The 22683-nt window shown below is 55.1% G+C and overlaps 1 protein-coding gene across 2 annotated transcripts; it reads right to left on the bottom strand.

Moving 5' to 3' along the window:
- Window positions 1-152: 152 nt before the first annotated feature.
- SSC5D (scavenger receptor cysteine rich family member with 5 domains) lies at window positions 153-22489 on the bottom strand. Of its 2 annotated transcripts, XM_066374535.1 has the most exons (14): window positions 22267-22489; window positions 21718-21744; window positions 21096-21404; window positions 20829-20948; window positions 20522-20635; window positions 19902-20210; window positions 18688-19005; window positions 18299-18475; window positions 16362-16679; window positions 14289-14849; window positions 13900-14214; window positions 13584-13751; window positions 6731-6895; window positions 153-2121 (listed from the first exon to the last, which is right to left on the bottom strand). In XM_066374535.1, exons 1-14 carry the CDS (start codon window positions 22289-22291, stop codon window positions 692-694), a joined length of 4356 nt encoding a protein of 1451 aa, XP_066230632.1. In that variant the 5' UTR covers window positions 22292-22489; the 3' UTR covers window positions 153-691. The 2 variants fall into 2 exon arrangements, with proteins under 2 accessions (XP_066230632.1, XP_066230631.1); XM_066374534.1 differs by lacking the exon at window positions 22267-22489 and having other exon boundaries at window positions 21718-22056.
- Between the last annotated feature and the right edge of the window lie 194 nt (window positions 22490-22683).

Raw genomic sequence — 22683 nt, 5'->3', positions numbered from 1 at the left:
AGTGGGCGTTCCAGCTTTCATGGTGGGTGGTAGCAGAGCAACCAAAATATAAATAAAAAGATAGATTTAACTATAGTAAGTTTTATAAAGACTTAGTCTGCCAAACTTAGTGAAAATTGGACATAAAGTACTTGGTAATTATTATTATATGCTTTAACTTGCTGTAACTCTGCTTTATAAATTTTATAAAGTAAAGTTACGTCCCTACTTTATAAATTACCATTACTGTGGAACCGGTGGGCAGTTAGAAAATTTTACTACTAACAGAGATACAAAAGTGGGCAGTAGGTATAAAAAGGTTGACTACCCCTGTTCTTAACCATCGCCTCCATCACTGTCATCCTTGTCACCATGATCTCCATCACTGCCACCATGATCATCTGCATACCCATCATCTCCATCATCACTGCTGTAATCTTCTCATCACCATCACCCATCAGAATGACCACCCCCACCATGCTCATCTTCACCATCACCATCACCATCATCATCATCACCATCCTCACCACCTTGCACGGTCCCTGCTGTATTCACAAACAGATCTGTCTTGTGATTCCATCTCTCCAGGGTTCCCCTAGTCCCCCCGGAAATGTCATCCACATCCTGTTTTTAATTTGATACTTTGGTTTTCCTTTTATGTTGTTGTTTTTTGGTTAGGAATGTCTTAAGCCCTGCACATCCCAGGTGGGAGTCACACGTCCCCCCTCAGAGGCCTCTCTTCCTCTGCTGGGGTGGTGGTGGTTGGTGCCGGCGGGCTGGGGGGCCAGGTCGCCTCTGCCAGTCTCTTCACCACCTCACCCAGCTGCCCCAGACCCTGGGCAGCCTCCACCAGCTGAGCCAGCCCCAGGCCCAGGGCTTGGCGCTCCCGTTGATCCCACTCCAGGGCCTGAGTCAGCTTTTGCAGCTGGCTACCCATGTCCCTGACAGCAGCCACCAGTTCTACCAGGGCAGGTGGCTCACAAGCCATGACCCTTACAGGTGGTGGCACTGAGGCCACACATGGGCCGAGGGGGCCTGGGCTCTGAGCAGGCATTGGCCCTACAGTGAGGTTGTCAGGAGGAGGCTGATCTAAGGGGGGAGCCATATGAGACAGGTGGAGGTCAGGGGTCCCAGCAGGGTCAGAGTCCGAGTGTGGGGTCTGAGGAGGAGATGGAGGGGTTAATTTTAGGCCGTGATGTCCGGGTGGCTCCAAGTCCTCAGCAGACGCTGTGTCCATGCTTGGGGCTGAAGAGGTCCTGGAGAGGTTGGACTCTGAGTCCAGAGGAGGTTCCAAGCTGGACCTATGGTATGTGGAAGAGGAAGGGGCCCTCATGAAGGTGAACCGGGGGCGCAGGCTGGGCTTAGCTGCCAGTGCTGACGTGGGAAAGGAAGGTTCTGTTTCTGAAGAAGTCAGGAGGGACTTAGTGGTGATCGCAGGGGTTGAGTTGGGGTCAGGAGTCCAGGTGGTGTGAACAGTGGTGGTAGAGTCAGGGACTTTGGTGGTGTGAGGGGTCGTCGTGGTGTGAGGGTTCCTAACAGGGTAAGGGGGTGTGATGGGGCCAGAGGTTGCTGTCTGTTGAGCAGTTGTGGTGGGGTGAAGGGCAGGGGTGGGGAAAGAGGTAGTGGTGGGGTAAGAGGTCATGGCGAAGGAAGGGGTGGTAGTGGGGGGAGGCTCCGTGGCAGGGTCTGGGGACCCGGAAGGCTCTGGGACTGTGTTGGGGTCCCGAGTTGCATCCCAGCCCGCGGTAGTATCAGATTCCAGGGTCAGCCCCGAGGAAGGGGAAGAAGAGTCAGCCACAGCGGCTGGTGCAGAGGGATCAGAGGTCAGCTCTTTGGGCAAGGTGGGACATGGGGTGGGTGAAGGGTCAAGGGTCAGCGCCGGAGCCACGGTGGCGGCATCCAGGGTGGACAAAGGGGTGGTCCACGTGAGGTCCGAGTTCTCCCAGGAGGCGGGGTCCGGGCCAGACGGCCAAGTGCCCGGCGGATGAGAGATCACTTCTGTCGAGGGCGATGCTGCGTAGGGGATGCGCTGTGGCGCCGAGGGGGAGGTCGGTGCTGGGCCCCGGAAAGGGTCGGGGGACGCCGTTCTGGACGCCGTGGGCCTGGGCAGCCGCCGCTGGGGCCACGGTTTCCTCCCAAAACCTGCAGTAGGAGAAAGATGGACCGCTGAGGTCAGTCCGTCCCGCCCCTCCATGGACGACCAATGGGAAGGCGCAGAACCTCGTGACGTCATTGGTCGCCGGCAGACTTCACCCCGCCCACTTGCCCCACACCTGCCTGCCTCCTCTGATGTCTCCAGGCGCCACCTGGCGGCCTCCGCTGCGGGAGGATGCGCGCGCAGGTGGGGGCAGTAGCGGGACCGGGCACGTGAGGGGTGGGGGTAGCGTGGGATGCGGGAGGGGGCAGGAACGTGGGGAGGATGCACGATGGCATGAAGGAGCAGGAAGGGGCAGGGGTGCGCGAGATGCAGAAGTATGTGGGGTGGTGCAGGAGGGTTCGCAAGGGGGAATCTCAGAAATCATGATCACTATTTTTATGCCGTATTTTAAAACAATCGAATGTAATGCAAAAGATCCACGATGAACAGAACGTCAGATTTCAACCCAAGACGAGTTCTAACAGAGCCGAGATCAGGGGGCGGTCTGGTAAGGTAGGTCAGATCCTGCCTTTATTCTTTGTGTGTGTGTGTGTGTGTGTGTGTGTGTGTGTGTGTGTGTGTGTGTGTGAGTGAGACAGTGACAGAGAGAGATGGACAGACAGGAAGGGAGAGAGACGAGAAGAATCAATTCTTCACTGCGGCATCTTGGTTGGTTATTGATTGCTTTCTTATATGTGCCTTGACCCCAGGGGGGCTACAGCAGAGTGAGTGACCCCTTGCTCAAGCCAGCGACCCTGGGCCCAAGCTAGCGACCATGGGGTCATGTCTATGATCCTATGCTCAAGCCAGCGACCTTGGAGTTTTGAATCTGGGTGCTCTGTGTCCCAGTCTGATGCTCTATCCACTGTGCTACTGCCTGGTCAGGCTTTTTTTTTTTTTAAAGTATTTATTGACTTTAGAGAGAGAGGAAGGGAAAGAGAAAGACAGAAACATCTATCTGTTCCTGTATATGCCCTGACCACCAGGGATCGAACTCTCAGCCTCTGAATATTGGGACCACACTCTAACCAACTGAGCTATCAGGCTAGGGCATTAAATTTTTGATATTTAGTTCACTGTGGTTTACTTTTGCATTAACTTTTTTTATTTGCATTAATTTTTATTTTTACAAACTATCATATTAAGATGTTACTTATCTTGATGACTGAGGGCTTGGGAGGCCCCTAAATTTGGGGCCTGAATGAGAAGCCTCGTTCTCTTCCAGGTCAGTCTGAATTGTAACCTTTTTTTTTTTTTTGTATTTTTCTGAAGCTGGAAACAGGGAGAGACAGTCAGACAGACTCCCGCATGCGCCCGACTGGGATCCACTCGGCATGCCCACCAGGGGTGAAGCTCTGCCCACCAGGGGGCGATGCTCTGCCCATCTGGGGCATTGCTCTGTTGCAACCAGAGCCATTCTAGCGCCTGAGGCAGAGGCCACAGAGCCATCCTCAGCACCCAGGCCAACTTTGCTCCAATGGAGCCTTGGCTGTGGGAGGGGAAGAGAGAGACAGAGAGGAAGGAGAGGGGGAGGGGTGGAGAAGCAGATGGGCGCTTCTCCTGTGTGCCCTGGCCGGGAATCGAACCCAGAACTCCTGCACGCCAGGCCGACGCTCTACCACTGAGCCAACCGGCCAGGGCCTGAATTTTAACCTTTTTACAGGTGAGGTGAATCAGGCCGAGAAGGTAAGCAACTTGCCCAGAGTCACACGTGTACCCAGTTCACAAGCTGCAGGGACAGGATTTGAACCCAAGTCCTTTGTACCCAGAGTCCACACCGTTAAGTATCACTCTCTTGGTGATGGGAATGTTCTGTGTTGTCCTGTGTGGTCCCGTGAAATGGGGCTAGTTCCGCTGAGAAACCAAATGTTTCCTTTTTCACATTTCTTTCACACTGAAGTTGCCACCTGTGTTGGTAGCTCTAGGGAATCCCACTGGTTCCTGTAGGGTCTCTGAGGTGCACATCTGTTACCCTGCCATCCGTCTGTGGGGTTGGAGAAGCAGCTGGGTGGGGGGCTTGGCCTCCAGCCTGGCTGCCTGGGTTGAAACCCCAGCTCCTTGCTCCTTACCTGGGTGACTGTGAGCAAGTCACTTACCTGCCTCCCCTCTCACTTTCTTCCCCATCTGTAAACTATAAACCATGCGCGAGCCTCAAACCTTGCACGCAGAACTATCCTTAGGATTCAGGGAGATGGTGTAGGCACAGAGCACTTAGCATAATGCCTAGTATATAGTAAGCGCTCTCACGATTAGTCATCCTGTCACAGCCATCGGAGTCTGTGCCTCAATCTCTCTCATCTGTGAAATGGGCATAATTATTGCACCCACATTGCAGGGCTCATGTGGGTGTTACAAGGATGAAAGGGGTAAAGTATACAAAGTACTTAAAATAGTGCCTGACCCATTGCATATTGCTCAATAAATATTAACTGTTGTTTGTTTGTTTTTTCATTATTTCAAGACTCTCAGCTTACTTAGACATTTTCAGGGCTCAGATACCTAGATTGGTACTGACTTTTTTTTTTTAAACCTTTTTTAATTTAATTTTATTTATCCATTTTTAGAGAGGAGAGAGAGAGAGAGAGAGAGAGAGAGAGAGAGAGAGAAGGGGGGAGGAGCTGGAAGCATCAACTCATTTATGTGCCTTGACCAGGCAAGCCCAGGGTTTTGAACCGGCGACCTCAGCATTTCCAGGTCAACGCTTTATCCACTGCGCCACCACAGGTCAGGCTGGTACTGACTTTTAATGTTTCAGACTCAGGGTGCAGTGAGCTAAGCTAACCAACAGTCCCTATAATGTCTCTTCTTGTTTTATTTTTATTTTTCTCCTCTTTGTCCCCAATCTCCAACCCCTTCACCTTCTCCCACAGGTACCTCTATGAATGGACTTGACATGTGTCCTTAAACATATCTGTGTCCCTTGGCCTGGATGGTTGGCTCAGTGGTAGAGCATTAGCCTGGTGTGTGGCTGTCCCAGGTTTGATTCCTAGTCAGGGCACACAGGAGAAGCACCCATCTTCTTCTCCATCCCTCCTCCTCCCCTTCTCTCTCTTTTTTTCTCTCTCTCTTCCTCTCCTCCCACAGCCATGGCTAAAATGGTTCAATCAGGTTGGCTTAGGGCGCTGAAGATGGCTCCATGGCCTTACCTCAGGTGCTAAAATAGCTCAGTTGCCAAGCAATGGAGCAGTGACCCAGATGGGCAGAGCATACCCCCCATAAGGGGCTTGCCAGGTGGATCCCAGTCAGGTGTGCATGCAGGTGTCTCTCTCTGCCTCCCCACCTCTCACTTAATAATAATAATAATAATAATAATAATAAAAAGTATGTGTCCTTATACAATATAGACTGCACATATGGCCTGACCAAGTGGTGGCGCAGTGGATAGAGTGTCAGCCTGGGACGCTGAGGACCTAAGTTCAAAGCCTTGAGGACGCTGGTTTGAGCATGGGCTCATAGACATGAGCAAGGGGTTGTTGACTCAGCTGGAGCCCCTGGTCAAGGCAGTATGAGAAAGCAATCAATAAACAACTAAGTGCTGCAAGGAAGAACTAATGTTTCTCATCTCTCTCCCTTCCTGTGTGTCCGTTTGTCTCTGGCTAAAATAAATAAATAAATAAAAATGCACATATGTATTTATATTAGTATGTATGTATGAATATTTTGGGGTTTGCAGATCTGCAAATAACATTCTGTGAGAGACCTCATTCTGCGCCTTACTTTTTCCTTCAATATTATGTGGTTGGTACCTGTCTGTGTTGCTGTGTGTACGGCTGCTTTAGCTATTGCATAGAATTCCACCCTGTGGATGCATCACCCTTCCCTTACCCACTCCTCTAGTGTTGACCATTTAGCTTGCCTCCAACTCCCGGATATTGCGATGTTCCAAAGAACATACTCATGTATGTCCCCTTGAGAGCCCTTTCAAGGACTTCTCTGCAGTAGCAGGATTGCCGAGTCAAAATCTAGAATCCTATTTAACATCACAAAATATGGCTTGATTGTTTTTGTTTCTTTCTTTGTTTTTGTTTTTTTAATCAAAAGAGCTCTGTCCAGTGGGGATGCCTGTCTCCCCACATCCTCACCCACACATGGTGTTACCTGTAATTTTTTCCATGCTTGTCATGGAAAAATTTAATTCTAATTTTCTGACTCCTTGTGAGTGTGAACATTTCTATGCATTCTCATTGGCCACTTGGGCTCCCACTTCTGTGAATAACCTGTCCGTTGCTTTTGCCCATTTTCTTCCGGGCTTTCCTACCACTTTTTTGCTGATTTGTCCAAGTGACTTGCATAGGGTAGATTAGGGTTTCTGAACCTGGACACCATTGACATTTGGGACTGGACGATTCTTTGCTGTGGGGGGCTATCCCAGGAATTGTAAGTTGTGTGACAACGTTCCTGGCCTCCTGCCTACCAGCTTCCCAGGTATGACAATCCGAGCCATCTTCAAAGATTGCCAATAGCCCCCAGTTGGCCACTGGTGTGTTAGTATGAACCCCTTACACATTGGGTCTCTCTGGGGTAAGAGTTGGGTCACCATTGGGGAATTGGAAGCCCATTTCTCTACCACACCACATAAGTTTCCTCATCCCCTCAGCCAGCCACGGGCCTCACCTGTGTCTCCGGGGGTCCTGGGAGCTGGTGATGGGTACCCTGGGCTCTTTGGGGTGCCGGTGGTAAGAGTGGGTCCAGGTACGCCAGTGGTGGGGGTCCCCTTGGCCAAGGCCCCTCCTGAAGGCGTGCCCCATGTCCTGGAAGGCTCATCACCATCCTCACCACCTTGGAAGATACGGGAGAACTGAGTGTCCCTTCCCCTTGATTCTGACCCTCTGCTCCCGCTGAGCCCCAGGTCAGGACTGATCATGTCCAACTAGACCAGCACTCTGACTTCCTCCCTGACCTTGCAGCCACCTTGGCGACTCTGTTGGGATGTTCTCAGCTACCAACAACAGAGACTGGAACTAAACTAGCTCATTTCTGTAAATTTTCCCCCCAGGGGAAAAAATACCCCTATAATATCTTTATTACTAAACTACCTGAAATAGTTCCATAACATTATTTTCCCTAAATTTTTTGGCTGAGGACACTTAGACAACCTCTACCTGCCAAGTGTCTATAACATATAGTTTTACAATGTATGTAGTACAGTGGTCCCTCATCTATCATGGGGGTGAGGTTCCAGAACCCTCTGCAATAGACAAAAATCTGTGAAGTAGCGATGTTATATATATTTATTTTATTTACATATATTTTAAGGCTTTATAAAACCTCCCCTACCTTATAAACTTTTCCCACACTGTTATGAACCTTTCCCACACTCTTTGTATATTGTTTTCAATTTTTTAGGTAAGAAAATGATTATTTTAGCCTGACCAGGTGGTGGCACAGTGGATAGAGCGTCGGACTGGGACGTGGAGGACCCAGGTTTGAGACCTCAAGGTCACCAGCTTGAGCGCAGGCTCATCTGTTTGAGCAAGGCTCGCCAGCTTGGACCCAAGGTCACTGACTTGAGGAAGGGGTCACTCGCTCTGCTGGAGCCCCCCAGTCAAGGCACATATGAGAAAGCAATCAATGAACGACTAAGGTACCGCAACAAAGAATTGATGCTTCTCCTCTCTCTCCCTTCCTGTCTGTCTGTCCCTCTCTCTGACTCTGTCTCTGTCACAAAAAATGCTTATTTTACTGCAAAAATTATTAAAATAACATATAAAAATACCCATATACTGCAAAATCCCGCGATATAGCGAAACATCTACGACACAAAGTTAGATATAATTTAAAATTTTATGACACAGTGAGACCGCGTCAAGCAAACCGCAATATGGCGAGGGACAACTGTATACATACCATTTTATAGAGAGAGAACAGAAAGATAACTCAGTCTTCTAGCTCAGTAGATCAAAACACTTATTTTAACAACTGCTTTATCAAGATATAATTCACACACCTGAAGTACGCGAGACTGTGGTTTCTTTAGACTCACAAAGCTGAGCCACCACAGAGTGCTTCGCCACACTGCATTCCACCTGGTCAGCTCCCACCAGCTCTGCCCCACTCTTCCCCTTCGTTTTCCACCCAAGTGAGCCCATGAAGACATTTTCCCCACTCTGCATACAAAGCCAGGCAGAAAAACAGTGTCTAAGACATCAGGGGTGTTCGCCGTGGTCACTTTGGGCTCTGCGGCTAGCCCTCTCAACTGAAGAAATTCCTTGCTCTGAGCCTTGGCCGGGTAGCTCCGTGGGTTAGAGCAATGTCCTGATATGCCAAGTTTGTGGGTTCGATCCCCAGTCAGGGCACATCCAAGAATCTACCCACGGATGCATAAATAAGTGGAACAAACAAATCAGTGTTTCTCTCTGTGTGTGTCTCTGTCTCTCCCTTCCTCTCTCTCTAAACATCAATAAATTTAAAAAAATTTTTTAAGAAAAAGCAGCATTGCATTAGTTCCTTGGGCCCTTGAGAGGCCAAATCACACTCCTTCTCTCCATCGGGGAAACCACGGGCCAAAACTTACCATATTTTTCGCTCCATAAGACATACTTTTTTCCCTCCTGAATAGTGGAGGAGAAAATGCCCGTGTGTCTTATAGAGCGAATGGGTTTTTGGGGTTTTTTTTTTTTAGCTGCTGCGGGTTCCTGGACAACTAGAAGAATATCTGAACGCTAAAGTCTCTTCTCATTTGTTAATAACAGTGCTCATGGTTATTAATACTGCTGTTGAGTTTACATGGTTGAAATATTATTGTGGTATATTTTATTACATATCTTAGTGCACCATTTGGTTCAGATTTTTTTTTTCTTATTTTCCTCCATAAAAACCCTAGGTGTGTCTTACAGTCAGGTGCATCTTATGGAGCGAAGAATACAGTAGCTTATCCGCCAGTCCATCTTTGTGCTTTAACTATACATGTAGGGCTCCACATGGCTTTTGCACACTCTGGCTTCCTAAGCTAGCTTCAGACAGCACACCGCCGCGTGTACACGGCATAGATCGTCTTGCAGCTTGCTTCTTGGCTGGCCCCTTCCCAGCGGGGTGAGCACCTCACTTCAGTTCTCCGCGACTCAGTTTCCTATAAAATGGGGACCACAATGGCCTGCACCCCGGGGGGGGGCAGTCGCAGGGTCTGCCCTGTGATACATGGCCCTTTGAATGAAACATGTAGACCTCTAGTTCCTTCTTGTTAACCTCTGGATGATACTGTACCTGTATGTGGAATAGACAAGCATTGATGTATCTATGCCTCCGTTGGTGGGGGGTTAGGATGTGGCCGAGGTTTTGCTGTGACAGGTAAGGCGGCGGTGAAGTCCTTGAACCCTTGTCCTCATCCTTGGACTCACAGGCAAGAATTCCTCAGCACCTGCCTGCGGTATCGCTGTGGGAGGCCATAGGGTCTCCTTTGGTGTTGTCCTAGTGTCCTCCAAAGTGGGTGCGGTCCCCTTGCCCACCTTGGGTGCTCAGACATCGTCCTTTGGCAATCTCACGGGAAGATGGTGGGCAGGGGAGCTGTGATTTTGTTTCAGGAGACCCCATGGAAGCCCAGAGAGGGCAAGGAGCTTCCCCAAGGTCACACAGTGAAAGGAAAGCACTTGGCTTCGGACCTGGGCAGTTCTCTCGAGTGGTAGGTGGGGACTGCGTTCTGTCGGGGTGCAGGCCTCCCAATCTCACCTCACGGCCCGCCCCGATGCGGCCAGGCCCTGCTTGAGGCCCCCCACTTCTTCAGAACTAATTCCATCACCTGCTCCTTCCCAGTCTCCGTGCTGGAGGGGTGGAGGGCATCCTCTGCTGTCCTGACCACTCTACCTCAATGTCCTTCTCTGTACAACGGGGCTAAGGATAGTACTTGTCTCATAAGGCTCTCTGGGGAGCAAGCAAATTAAGCCATGTAGACAGTGCCTGGCACATGGAGTATTCAATGACCATGAGCAGCTATTACCATTACTATCCTCTGACTTCTATATAAATGTAATTTTGTTTTTGTTTTTTTAAGTGAGAGAGAGAGAAAGACACAGGAACAGAGAGAGATGAGAAACATCAATTCTTTGTTGCGGCTCCTTAGTTGTTCATTGACTGCTTTCTCATGTGTCTTGATGGGGGGGGGGGTGCAACAGCAGAGTAAGTGACCCCTTGCTCAAGCAAGCGACCTTGGGCTTCAAGCCAGCGACCATGAGGTCATGTCTATGATCCCACACTCAAGCCGGCGACCCCTCCCTCAAGCTGGTGAGCCTGAGCTCAAGCTGGTGACCTTGGGGTTTCAAACCTGGGTCCTCAGCGTCTCAGGCTGACACTCTATCCACTGCGCCACCACCTGGTCAGGCACTAAAGGTAACCTTGCATGTAACCTAGGACCCGCTCCCCTCTGCATGACTTCATGCAGCCATGAGAAACTGTGATAGCCCAAGCCCATGAGTCACCCCACCTTCCCAGCAGGGTGCGAAAATTTATTAAACACGGCTCTCTATCTGCCCGGCCTCATCCCTTCCCACAGCTTCAAATTCCATCCGGTCTATTTGCGTCTGCAGCCCAGGCACCCCTCGGCTCCAGGACCACGTATCTAATGTCTCCATCTGGGGGTGTGCACACATCGCCAGCACACCTGTTAATACTCCTGCTCTGGAGCCAGTGCCCCCCCGCAGTGTTCCCCAATCCCCTCCCTCCCTGTCCTCACCCCATCACCAGACCGCATCAGCTCCACCACCAGAATACAACTTGACCATGTGCACTTCTCTCAGTCTCCCCAGCCACCCTCATTGAGGCCACAATCACCTCTCCAAGGACCTCCTGGTCTCCCTGCATGCATTCCCATGCCCCATCCTGACTGACTGCTTTGCAAAGGCACATGTGGTCATGTGCTGCCCAGCTTAAGATGGCCCTCCATGGCCTGTCACTGCACATAGTCTGGTCCTCACCACCCATCACTCCCCCCTGCCTGATGCGCTCCACCTCAACCACCCTGTTCTCCCAAAGTCCCACCTCAGGGCCTTTGCATATGCTGCTCCCTCCAGGCTCCCAACCCCAGCCAATGGACCACAGGTCTCATCTCCAGCCATCACCGCATCAACCACAGCACTTCCACCCCGCTGAACTTGCTGCTGTGTCTTGATCCAGCTAAACACAGTCCCACCTCAGCGCTTTGCACACACTGTTCCCCCGGCACACAATACTCTCCAGCCAGATCTTTGCCTGACTTTCTCCCTCTCCTCCTTGAGGTGTTGGTATGTTGTCCTTGACCATCCTACTTTAAATTTTGACACAGCCTCCCCTTCCCCTCCCTCGCTCCGCTCACCATTGCTATGTGTCCCCAGGGATGGGTACTCATGCCTGCCACACCGCAGACACATGAGACACGGATCAACATTTGCGTCTTTAAATTCCGCCATGCGGGGAGGCTCAGGGAGTGTTGCTTCTAGAAAGATGGAAAGTGAAAATCCCGACTTCATAAGCCTCCACCTTCACCTTCTGTATTCTCTGTCTGAACGTACACTGTGGCCTCTCATTCATTCACTCATTCATTCAAAAAATATATAAAAAGTCTGCCAAGTCTCTACAACACAGACCCTGTGGTATACTAATGCCCTGACCCCCAGACCCTGTGAATTATGTGTTAGCTTATGTGGCAAAAGGGACTTTACAGGTGTGACCAAGGGTTCAGACCTGGAGATGAAGAGATGATCCTATATTAAATTGAGTGGGTCCAATTTAATCATACAAATCCTTAGAACTGGAAAAACTTTTCCCTGCTACAGTAACAGAAAAAAAATGGGAAAACCAAAAAAAAAAAAAAAAAAAGAGGTTGGGCAGATGCAAGTTGCTGGCTTTGAAGACAGAGGAAGGGACCACAAACCAAGAACCAAGAACCACGGTGGCCTCTAGCAGTGAGAGAAGGCAAGGGGACCAATCCCCCCTGGAGCCTGCAGACGGAACACAACCCCGTGAGCTCCTTGGCGGACCTCTGCCTCACGGAACTGCAAAATAAGCTTGCATTGCCTTAAACCACTAAACGAGTGATGTGTTATGGCAGCCATAGAAACCACAGTAGCTAAAGACGCGCGCGACAGAGCCAAAAGTCTAGCGGAGGTGGCAACATCCCCAGCTGGCAATGCCATTTCCTCAGCTCCAGCCTTGGCTGCTTTGAGGGTCCCCGCCCTCCTGGTGTCAGCTGGTGCAAATCCTACCATCTCCTCTGTGAGGTTTTTCCACATTGCTCAACTGAAATCATCACTCCCTCCCTGGGATCCTGCAGCTGTTGTTCATTTGCAATTTAAAAAAAACCAAAACTCTTAACAACCAATGTTTTGTGGTTTTCAACAATTTCACACACATTTGGCTCGCTGGCCTGGGACCTGAAGTCACCCGGCTAGTTCGAATCCCAGCGGAGCCACCAGGGAGTTGGACGCCAGAACTCACGTCCGTCCTCAGAGATTCAGTTATCTTTCTCAAACCCCTGAGCAACGTAGGTGTGAAATCCTTAAAAATAGATCTCAAGTGTGGCTCCCGAGGTCAAGGGTCACTTCTCTGAGCCACGTGGTTTCCCTACATTAAACGTAGGTGTTAACGGCAGGACCTATGTCGCCCAGTTGTTAGGATATGCGTGCCTAGCACTGAGTGGTTTTCACGCTCAAACAACTCAAAACTTGTTTGGTTTTCTTTCTCCCCAGAGGAAGAAACTGTAGCTCAGAGGAAGAGTCGTATTTTTCAAGGTCACTTTTCTAGGGAGACTAGGGACTCACATTCCTTTGTCCCACTCACCACCCTCCCAAGATTTCCCATTACAAAGGCTGTATGTGCCACTGTCCCCAGTCTTCCCCTGCACAGGGTGTCGTCCTGCACGGATGCTCCCGGGCCGCCTTCTTCCCCACTAAGGGGACCCCGAAGGCGCCCCCTCCACAGCTGCCTGCGCCCTCTGATCGACCCCGCCACGAGAGGGCGCTCTCGGATAGGGAGGCAGCGAACCAAAGTCCTGACATGCTGGAATCCTGGTTACCCTGCCCGGAGGAGCTACCCAGCTAGGCACTACGCAGGATAAACCCTGATCCACAACCTGGGTATGCCCCCACCCCCGCAACGTTGTGCAGCCTCCAGGGGCCTCTTCTTCTTCCCTGTGCACCATCGCAGCAACCACCCTGTAGCACCGAAGCGCCCTTCGCCCGGCTTTTATAATGGCGGGTAACCGCGGGCGTGAGCCAGCCGGCCAATCAGAAGCTCAACACGTTGGTGACATCACAAGACACCAGGCTGATGAACGCTCGCTCTTCCCAGGCCTCCGTCCTTCGCCCCACCCCTCTTTGTCGAGATGGCACAGTGTGCGCATGCGCGCAGAGCTCGTGGAAAAGGAAAGGGGTATGTGACCCTTCCCGAAGGGACCTGAGGGTCGCAAGGCGGGCGATAGGGACAGAGCCAGGGCATTGTGTGTTGGGTGGGGGGCGCGGGGATGCATGGAGGCCACGCCCCGTCCTGCCACGCTCCTCACCTGGGCCCGGATGGTGCCTCTCAGCTGGGGAGGGGGTCCCAGGGCTCCAGGTGCTGCCCCAGGAGACAGCGTGTCCAGGAAGCCCTACTGCTGTGGTCCCCTTGGCCAGGTCCTCTCCCGAGGTGGGGTCCCAGGTCCAGGGGGGATAGTTCTCCTTGTCGGCATAGCCTTGGGAGAAATCGGGTGGGGTCTGTGTCCTGTCCAGCCTCAGAGGTCCCTGGTACTGCCCCAAAGTCCCCTGTCAGAGCAAATCTGGGTCCCCTGATCTCATGGCACCCTGACTCTGGGCCCCCCACAGCACAATGTCCCCCAGTACCTGTGCAGGTCAGCCCCACGTCCTCCTCGTGGTCACAGTTGTGCTGTCCCCGCGGCCCAGCAGGGCATTCGCTCAGTGAGGTCTCAGTCCCTTTGCAGCGGACATCATCCAACCAGATGGGCCCCGTCCCGGGGCCATAGTGGGTTTTGCCCACACGGGGCTGAACTCGTCCGCAGCCCAGCTCCCAGCAGGCCACAGTACCATCCCGTAGGTCCCAGTTGTCATCACACACTGTCCCCCAGAGCCCGGCGTGCCACACCTCAAGCCGGCCGGCACACCGGTTGGGCCCATCAGCCAGACGGACCCGGAAGGGGCCTGCAGTACAAGGGCCCCAGGTCAGGATGGGTAACCTTGGGTCAGCCCAGCCCCTTGACACACCCTCCACTCACCTGATACCCTGGGGGTGCCCCCAGCAGGAGAGGGGGCTGGGTCCTCCAATGACTCGGGAGAACCTTCTGCTGGAATCTCAGCTGATGGCTCCCCAGGGAATGGAGGGATTTGCTTAGTGGTGGCCTCAGAGGTCATCATTTCTCGGGGATTTTGAGTGGTTGGCATTGTCACCATCTTAGAGGCGCGTTCCCAAGGGAGCCAGGGGGTCAGGACTGAGGTAGTCTGTGAGGTCAGCCTGTGCGGGGGCTCAGCAGTCAGGTCTGGGGAGGCCGGGGAGGTCAGTTCTGGGGAACCCTGGGTGCCTGGGACCCGGGAGTGTTTAGTGGTTGGCATCACTGAGGCCTGAGTTGTCGGCCTCTTTGCGTGCTTGGTCACCCACTTCTTCGTGCTCTTGGGCATTTTCCCAGGGGCCTTCGTGGTTTTCTCAGGAACGCTGGGAGTCAGCCTTGCAGAGGGCTTGGTGGCCAGCTCCCCAGAAAGCCAGGCGTCTGGGTCTCTGCCCAGGCTAGGGATCCAGCTCCAGCTGAAGGGGTCTGAGATGGAGTCCAGGCCAGGCGTCCCTGGCAGGTGGAAGGGGAGACAGGGATGGTGGCAGACCCCCCCCCCATGGTGCTAAGGCCATCTCCCTCTCCCCAGTCAGTCACTAAGCTCCCCTTTCATTCATCCGTTCTTGTCACAAACACTTACTGAGCATCTCCTGTGAACCAAGCTCTGTGCCTGACACTGGGCACATTGTGGCCAGCCAAACTCGACACTGTCCCCTGTCTCCTGGGCTCACCCTTTGCCTTTTATACCCAAGTCGTCCTCTCCTATCCCTGGCCGCAGCCTCCCTTCCTCTCTGTCTGGCTCTCACCAACCACGGGAGGCATACCAGATCTGACAGGTCACACCCCACAGCCTAAAGTCCTTCTGTGGCTCCTGTGGCCCCCGGGAGGAGAGGGACGAGGCCTCCAGGCAGAATGGATGACTCCATCTGTCCAGCAGCTACCTACTCCAAATCTGACTAGCACCTGTGTGTGGTAAAGGGTGACCGTCCCCGGCTCCTGGGGGTGACCCGAAACCCTTGGGACGTCCTGCCTGATAAGAGTGCCTCCTTTGTCGGACTGTTTGTCTGAAAAAGCTTCTATAAGAATTCTGACACCAAGGCTGGGAGAGCTTCCCTGCCCAGCCCGTGCGGTGTTGGACTCCCCAGGAATGGACAGCGCCCGTCTCTCCTGGACCCTGCCCCCCATTCCTCCTCTCTCGGCCGATGGTCATCTGTGTCCTTCTGCTGCAAGTAACCACAACCCCGAGTGTGACAGTGTTTCTGATTTCTGTGAGTCCTTCCAGAAAATTATGGAAGGACCTCCCAGATTCTAACATGTCGCACAGGTTGTTGTGATTTGTTGGTGCATCTGTTCCCTTGTGAGCTGTGAGCCTCTCAAAGGCCCGGCCATGTTCATTACATTCTGAGGATGTAGCTCAGTGTCTGGCACTTCACCAGAGGGCAGATTTAATGACGGGCACACCAGGCACGCACCCTGGGCCTCAACTTCTGAAGGGCCCCGCAAAACCCCAACTTCACACTTTTTTTCTAATGTAAGGAGCTCAATATTATCTTCCATGCCGAGGGCCTCAAATAACCTTAATCCACCTCTGCACTCAATAAATGTTGGCGAGTGAACAACCAACAGGAGCCCTGAATTTACTGCAGGGGGCCTTCACTCTGGCTTCCCTCCACATCTTGGGGTCCCTTTCCTTTTATCTTTGGGAGGACAAAGCCCACCCCCCATGTGGGAGGCTTCCCTGATTCTTAGGGGAGGAGGAGAAGAAGAATCCCAGCGCTGCCACTTAGTTGCTGTGTGACCTTGGACAACTTACTCAACCTCTCTGCACCTCAGAGTCTTCATGGACATAATATCCACCAGCCGGGACTTATTGTGAGGTGCAAATGCAGTCACGTGAGTGAAAACAGCCAGCCCAGGGCAGGAGCAGAAGCAGCAGAAGCTCAGTCCATATTAGTGTGGATGTTAGTTCCTGTACCCTCCTCCAGGAAGCCTTCCCAGAGCCAAGGGATGGTTAGGGCTCCTTACCAGTGCAGGTGATGCCAACATCCTCATTGTGAGCGCAGTTGTGCTTCCCCCAGGGAGTGGCAGGGCAATCAAAGAGCGACCTCTCCGTCCCTGCACAACCCACATCGTCCAGCCAGATGGGGCCAGCACCCCAGCCAAAGCGACCCGCGGCAGGATCCGGCGGTCGCGCTCCACCGCAGCCCAGCTCCCGGCAGACCACAGCCGAGTCCCGCAGGTCCCAGCTGTCGTCACACACTGTCCCCCAGCGCCCGGCGTGCCACACCTCCAGCCGGCCTGAGCATCTGCTGGGTCCAGCCACCAGCCGCAACTGGGGGGACCCTGGGGTGGAAGAGACCCAAAGAATTAGGATTGGGGATGCCGTCCACCCTCTGCATCCTCCTCTGACTCCCCTCCATCCGCCTTTCCTTCCCGGCAGTAAGCATTTAACTGAGGCCTGTGCTGTGCCATCGTTGGCATTGGGTGCAGGAATAAAGGGCCAACCACAGGTCCTGGCCGGTTGGCTCAACGGTAGAGTGTCGGTCCAGTGTGTGGAAGTCCCGGGTTCGATTCCCAGCCAGGGCACACAGGAGAAGTGCCCATCTGCTTGTCCACCCTTCCCCCTCTTCTTCCTATCTCTCTCTTCCCCTCCCACAGCCAAGGCTCCATTGGAGCAAAGTTGGGCCAGGCGCTGAAGACAGCTCCATGGCCTCTGCCTCAGGTGCTAGAATGGCTCCGGCTGCAACAGAGCTACACCCCAGATGGACAGAACATCGCCCCCTGGTGGGTATGCCAGGTGGATCCTGGTCTGGCGCATGTAGGAGTCTGTCTCTCTGCCTCCCCACTTCTCACTTCAGAAAAATACATTAAAAAAAAAAAAAGCATCAACCAATGAATGCATGAAGAAATGGAATAACAAATTTATGTTTCTCTCTGACTCTCTTTCTCTAAAATCAATCAATAAAACAGTTTTAAAAAGCATCATGTGGCCCTGGCCGGTTTGCTCAGTGGTAGAGCATCGGCCTGGCGTGCAGGGGTCCCGGGTTCGATTCCCGGCCAGGGCACACAGGAGAAGCGCCCATTTGCTTCTCCACCCCTCCCCCTCTCCTTCCTCTCTGTCTCTCTCTTCCCCTCCTGCAGCGAGGTTCCATTGGAGCAAAGATGGCCCGCTTTGGAGCAAAGATGTTCCATGGAGCAAAGATGGCAGGGCGCTGGGGATGGCTCCTTGGCCTCTGCCCCAGCTAGAGCGGCTCTTGTCGCAACAGAGCGATGCCCCGGAGGGGCAGAGCATTGCCCCCTGGTGGGCAGAGCGTCGCCCCCTGGTGGGTGTGCCGAGTGGATCCCGGTCGGGCGCATGCGGGAGTCTGTCTGACTGTCTCTCCCCATTTCCAGCTTCAGAAAAATACAAAAAAAAAAAAAAAAGCATCATGCATTGCACCTGACTGGCGGTGGTACAGTGGATAGAGTGTTGACTTGGAACGCTGAGGACCTGGTTTTGAAACCCCAAGGTTGCTGGCTTAAGCACAGGCTCACCAGCTTGAGTGCAGGGTCACCAGCTTGAGCATAGGATCATCAAAATGATCCCCAGGTCGTTGGCTTGAGCCTAAGGTCACTGGCTTGAGCAAGGGGTCACAGGCTCTGTTGTAAACCCCCCACCCATCAAAGTACATATGAGAAAGCAATCAATGAACAAGTAAGGTGCTACAACTACAAGTTGATGCTTCTCATCTCTCTCCCTTCCTCTCTCTCTCTCAAAGAAAAAAATTTTTTTAAATAATGCATTTGAAGACATGACCACAAAGCATTAAAGCTAGTGAGACCTCTGAGCACCGGCCCTGTGCACCTGTCCCTCCCCTTTGTCCCTGTAGACAGTCTTTGAGCAGAGGATAAAGGCACCAGGACCTAACAGGGGGTGAAACAGAAGCCCAGGCCCTGTTTTGGGGGGAGCAGGATGGACTCACCAGTCTCTGGCCCTGGTTCCCAAGGGGCAGGGGAGGAAGTAGACAGAGATGAAACGCCTGCTGTCCTCGAGGCCGGGCGCGCAGTTGGGGGCAGAGCTCTGGACACTGCCCCAGGAAATGTGGATCTGTTGCTGCCCACCTCAGGGTCCGTGGGTGGGATATAAGCGAGAGGCATGCCTGAAGCAGGGGAAGAGGTGGTCACCGCCCGTCCAGAACTGCCCACAGCTGCCACACCCTCTGCCCCAGGCCACTGGGGTAGAATGAGGTTCCACGGATCAGAAGGGGCGCATAGGCAGTCTGAACAGACATTAGGTACCTGAGGAGAACACACAAGCCCCTCACTTCTGGCCCTGCATGCCCACCGCCTGGCTTCCCTTGGAGATCCTCACCATCACACACGGCCCCGGCATCTTCTCGGTGGTGACAGTCATGCTGGCCCCAGGGCCTGGACGGGCAGAACCGGAGGGCCGTCTCGTTTCCCTGACACCGCAGGTCGTCTAGGAGGATGGGTCCAGCCCCCTCCCCAAAAAAGGCCCCTCCGGGGGCGGCCAGGGCGGCCCCACAGCCCAGCTCCCGGCAGGCCACTGCGGCATCCCGGAGGTCCCAGGCGTCGTCACACACGGAACCCCAGTGACCACCGTGCCACACCTCTAGGCGGCCGGCGCACCCGTGGGGGCCATCGGCTAGGCGCAGCCGCGGGGCAGGGCCTGGACATGGAGAGGGGGAAGAGAGGCAAACAGAGAGATGGGAGCCTTTGCCACTTCAGCCCCAGATGATGCTGAGGATGAGAAGGCCCTGAAGTGGTGAGTCACTGGCCAAGAGTCAAGCCCTGGCCAGCCACCCCCATGTCCCTGCCTGCCCAGGACACCCTTGGCCTTGGCCTGGCTCCCCACTCCTGCTCCCTCCTGGTAAGAGCCACCGACACCTCGGGGGACCAGCCTTGTCTAAGGGGAACATCCTGGACCCTGCCCAGAACATGCATGCGGCAGCCCTGGGTTCCACCCCCAAGAGATGAAGAACACTCATAACTATGACAACTAAAAATGTCTGCAGACTTTGCAGGTGTCCCCTGCAGTCGAGGTGGGAAAATCACGCCTCCTCTCTCCTCCACATGGAGAACTGCTGGTCCAGATGGTAACCTCTTGCTGGTTTTAGGAAGCACTTGTGTCAGGCCTTCTGGGAGCATAGTGAGACGTCACTGGGGGGGCACAGAGCTATCCCCACGCGCCAGTGAGAAAGGAATCACACCCCCCCCAAGTCAGTGCTCCGGGGTGAAGAGCAGAGCAGCAAAGCCAGAAACCTGCCCTGGCATCTCCTAAGGGACAGGAGCCTCCCCTGACTGGGTCACTGAGAATTAAAGGTGTTGAGGCGCTAGCTTCCCAGACACCTCAGTGGGGTCCACTTCCTCCCAACAATGTAGCCATCTCTGAAGCCTCGACTTACCTCCTGTGAAGGGCCCTCCCTCCGGGCCCAGGTGCGTTCCCTTCGTGGCCCCGCCCCCGGCTCTGGGCCCTACCCTGCCCTAATGGCCCGGGTAACCCTGAGGACCTGGCCACGCAGCGGACAGACCCAGGGTCCAGGCCAGGGGGGGCAGGGGACGCACCTGTGCAGACCACCCCTGCGTCCTCGCTGTGGTCACAGTTGCTCCGACCCCAGGGGCTCCGGGGACAGTCCCGCAGGGCCTGCTCGCCGCCTCCGCACCCCACGTCATCCATCCACACGGGCCCGGAGCCCGCGCCAAATCTGGCCCCTCCGGGGGCAGCCAGCGTGCCCCCACAACCCAGCTCCCGGCAGGCCACCGCCGCATCACGTAGGTCCCATCCATCGTCGCACACTGTCCCCCAGCGCCCGCCGTGCCACACCTCTAGCCGGCCCGCGCACCCATGGGGGCCCGAGGCCAGGCGCAGCCGCTCTGGGAGGCAGGGAAGAGAAGAGGGAACAGACAGGGGTCTGTATGAGGCAGGCGGGACAGTGGGTTCAAACACCCGCCCCAGACAGGGCAGAGGCCTGAGACCCACCTGCCAGTAGGGGCCGTTTAGGGGAGAGGGGCAGGGTGCCCGGGTGCCAGGTGCAGACAGCTGGTTCCCTCCATGGGTGCAGTGGGGGAACAGGGGCCCGACTCCAACTCCCCGAGGGCCACAGGTTCACAGGACACCTGGGGGGTCCAGGTAGATCCAGCCTGTCTAGAGTCTTGTCCTGTCCAGGTCTGTGGAGGGGACTTACCCTGGCGGGGGGCTCCGGCCGTCAACAGAGGGGACCTGGTGGACTTGGCCTGCTTGGGCGGCCGGGGGCTCTTCTTCCGGGGGCTGCTCTGGGGGGTCCCAGCTGGGTGGGGCGCTGGGAGAAGAGGCAGCAGGGAACTATAAATCAGGAGCTGCTGTCCCTTCCTCCTGCTGCCTGGGGGGCTGCGATGGGGGCCGTTAGAGTTGGGCAGGAGCTGGGCACCTGTCTGTCCCCTGAACCAACTCTCTGATGGGAAGGCCCCTCTCCCCCTGGCTGAGCAGGAGGGGGTGTGGGCAGGTGGACTTACGGTGCATCACAGGGGGCTCCTCGGAGCTGGGGCTCAGCTCCCCAGACAGCCCCGGCCATAGGTCTACATCCATGAGCGAAGGTGAACCGTCCATGTTCCTGGAGTCAGCCACACGCTGACCTGAGGGAGCAGGGGACTATGGAGGGGTGGACCCTGTGAGAGGCCCGGCAGGACCCCTGAGCAGGGAGATGTCAGGGTCCTGAAGGGGAGGGAGGGCCCCCCCCCCGGACCCTCAGAGCAACTGGGCTGAGGACATGGGGTCCTCACCGGCACAGACGACACCCGCGTCCTCCTCGTGGGAGCAGATGTGGGCCTTCCACCCGCGGTGGGGGCACAGGCCCAGCCGCCCCTCGCTGCCTCGGCAAGCCAGCTCGCTTAGCCACACTGGCCCCGCGCCCTCCCCAAAGAAGGCCCCTCCAGGTGCGGCCAGCGCACCCCCACAGCCCAGCTCCCGGCAGGCCACCGCTGCATCCCGTAGGTCCCATCCATCGTCACAAATTGTCCCCCAGCGCCCGCTGTGCCACACTTCCAGCCGGCCTGCGCACCCGTGGGGTCCGTCAGCCAGACGCAGCCGCTCTGGGGGGTGAGGAGGGGACAGAGAAAATGTTCTGACATCCTGGAGGCCCTGGGGTCAGGGGCTGCCCTACAGGTGTGACTGTCCTACAGGTGTGGTGGGGGACCCCCCACTCCTGGGTGCCCAGGACAGCATTCGTAGGAGACCCTGGTTCCTGTTTTCAGTGAGTGGCTAGCCACCCAGGGGAAAGGTGCCCAAGGTCATATCCAGTTGGGGGGAGCAGTGGCCAGAGCCCCAGGGGAAGGCAAGGCTAGAAACGGTATGGGGCTTAAAGCTGGGTGAGGCCAGATGGAGGAATGTTCGGGGGCCACTTACCCACAGCCTGGATCCCCATCAGAGCCGCTGGAAGGGAGGTCGGAGGGGTGGGACACAGTGAGGGGCAGGCCCAGGGGTCCTCTCTCCAGCACAGGACCCTAGTCTTGAACACCCGGACACACACACGGACACACATACACACACACACAAATCCTTGCACCTCTGAACTAGCAGCCCCCTGCTGGGAAGGAACCAGGACTCTGGGCCAAGAAGGGGGCCCCAGATGACACAGGTCAGGGCTGGAGACCAGGCCCCTGGTGCTCCCCAAAGGCCTGGCTAAAGGTCAAATGGTAGGCAAACCTCCACAAGGGGTCAGGGCTAGCGTTGGGGGAAAGCAGGTCCCTAGGCTTCTTCCTCCAACAGTGGGACTGGGCGTGGACAAGGCTGGGTCCCCTGGGGAGTCATGCAGGGGAGGAGGGCAGATGTCCTGCATCCCCTGACACCAGGAGCGGGACCCCGGAAGTCTGAGTCTCTCCAGTGGATGAGCTCAGGGGTCACAAGGTGGGGCCCAGGCCCCCGAGTCCTCTCCAGGAAGAAGGGGTCACTCACCAAGGAGGCAGGCCAAGACCCTCATGTCTGCAGAGTCTGGGGCAGGGATGGGGTGAGAGGGAATGGGAGCTGGGGAGGGGAGGCAGCACGGAAGGGAGGGCGGGCAGGGGGAGCGCCTGCTGAGGCTCCCTGGCCCCGATGCTCTGCCAGGAGCCAGAGGCTGCCGAGGAGGCAGCAGGGGACAGACAGGAGTGGGGGCAGGGAGGGGGCCGGCCAGCCGGCTGAAGCCTGGGGAGAAGGGGGGGGATGCGGGCAGGAGGGAGGGTGTCCAACTGCAAACACCCACACAGCGCTGGCCAGGCTTCCCAGGCCAGGCTCCCTGGGCGGCAGGCTGCAGGGAAGGGGCGCACATGGAGGCGGTGTGGGCAGGGTGCCCACCCATCTGCCTGCTCTCCTGTTCAGCTGGGGAAGCGCGGT

Source organism: Saccopteryx leptura, chromosome 3 (assembly GCF_036850995.1).
Source record: "Saccopteryx leptura isolate mSacLep1 chromosome 3, mSacLep1_pri_phased_curated, whole genome shotgun sequence".
NCBI classification, from domain to species: domain Eukaryota; kingdom Metazoa; phylum Chordata; class Mammalia; order Chiroptera; family Emballonuridae; genus Saccopteryx; species Saccopteryx leptura.
The sequence above is the reverse complement of the archived record's forward strand: the minus strand, read 5'-3'. Positions and strand labels throughout refer to the sequence as shown.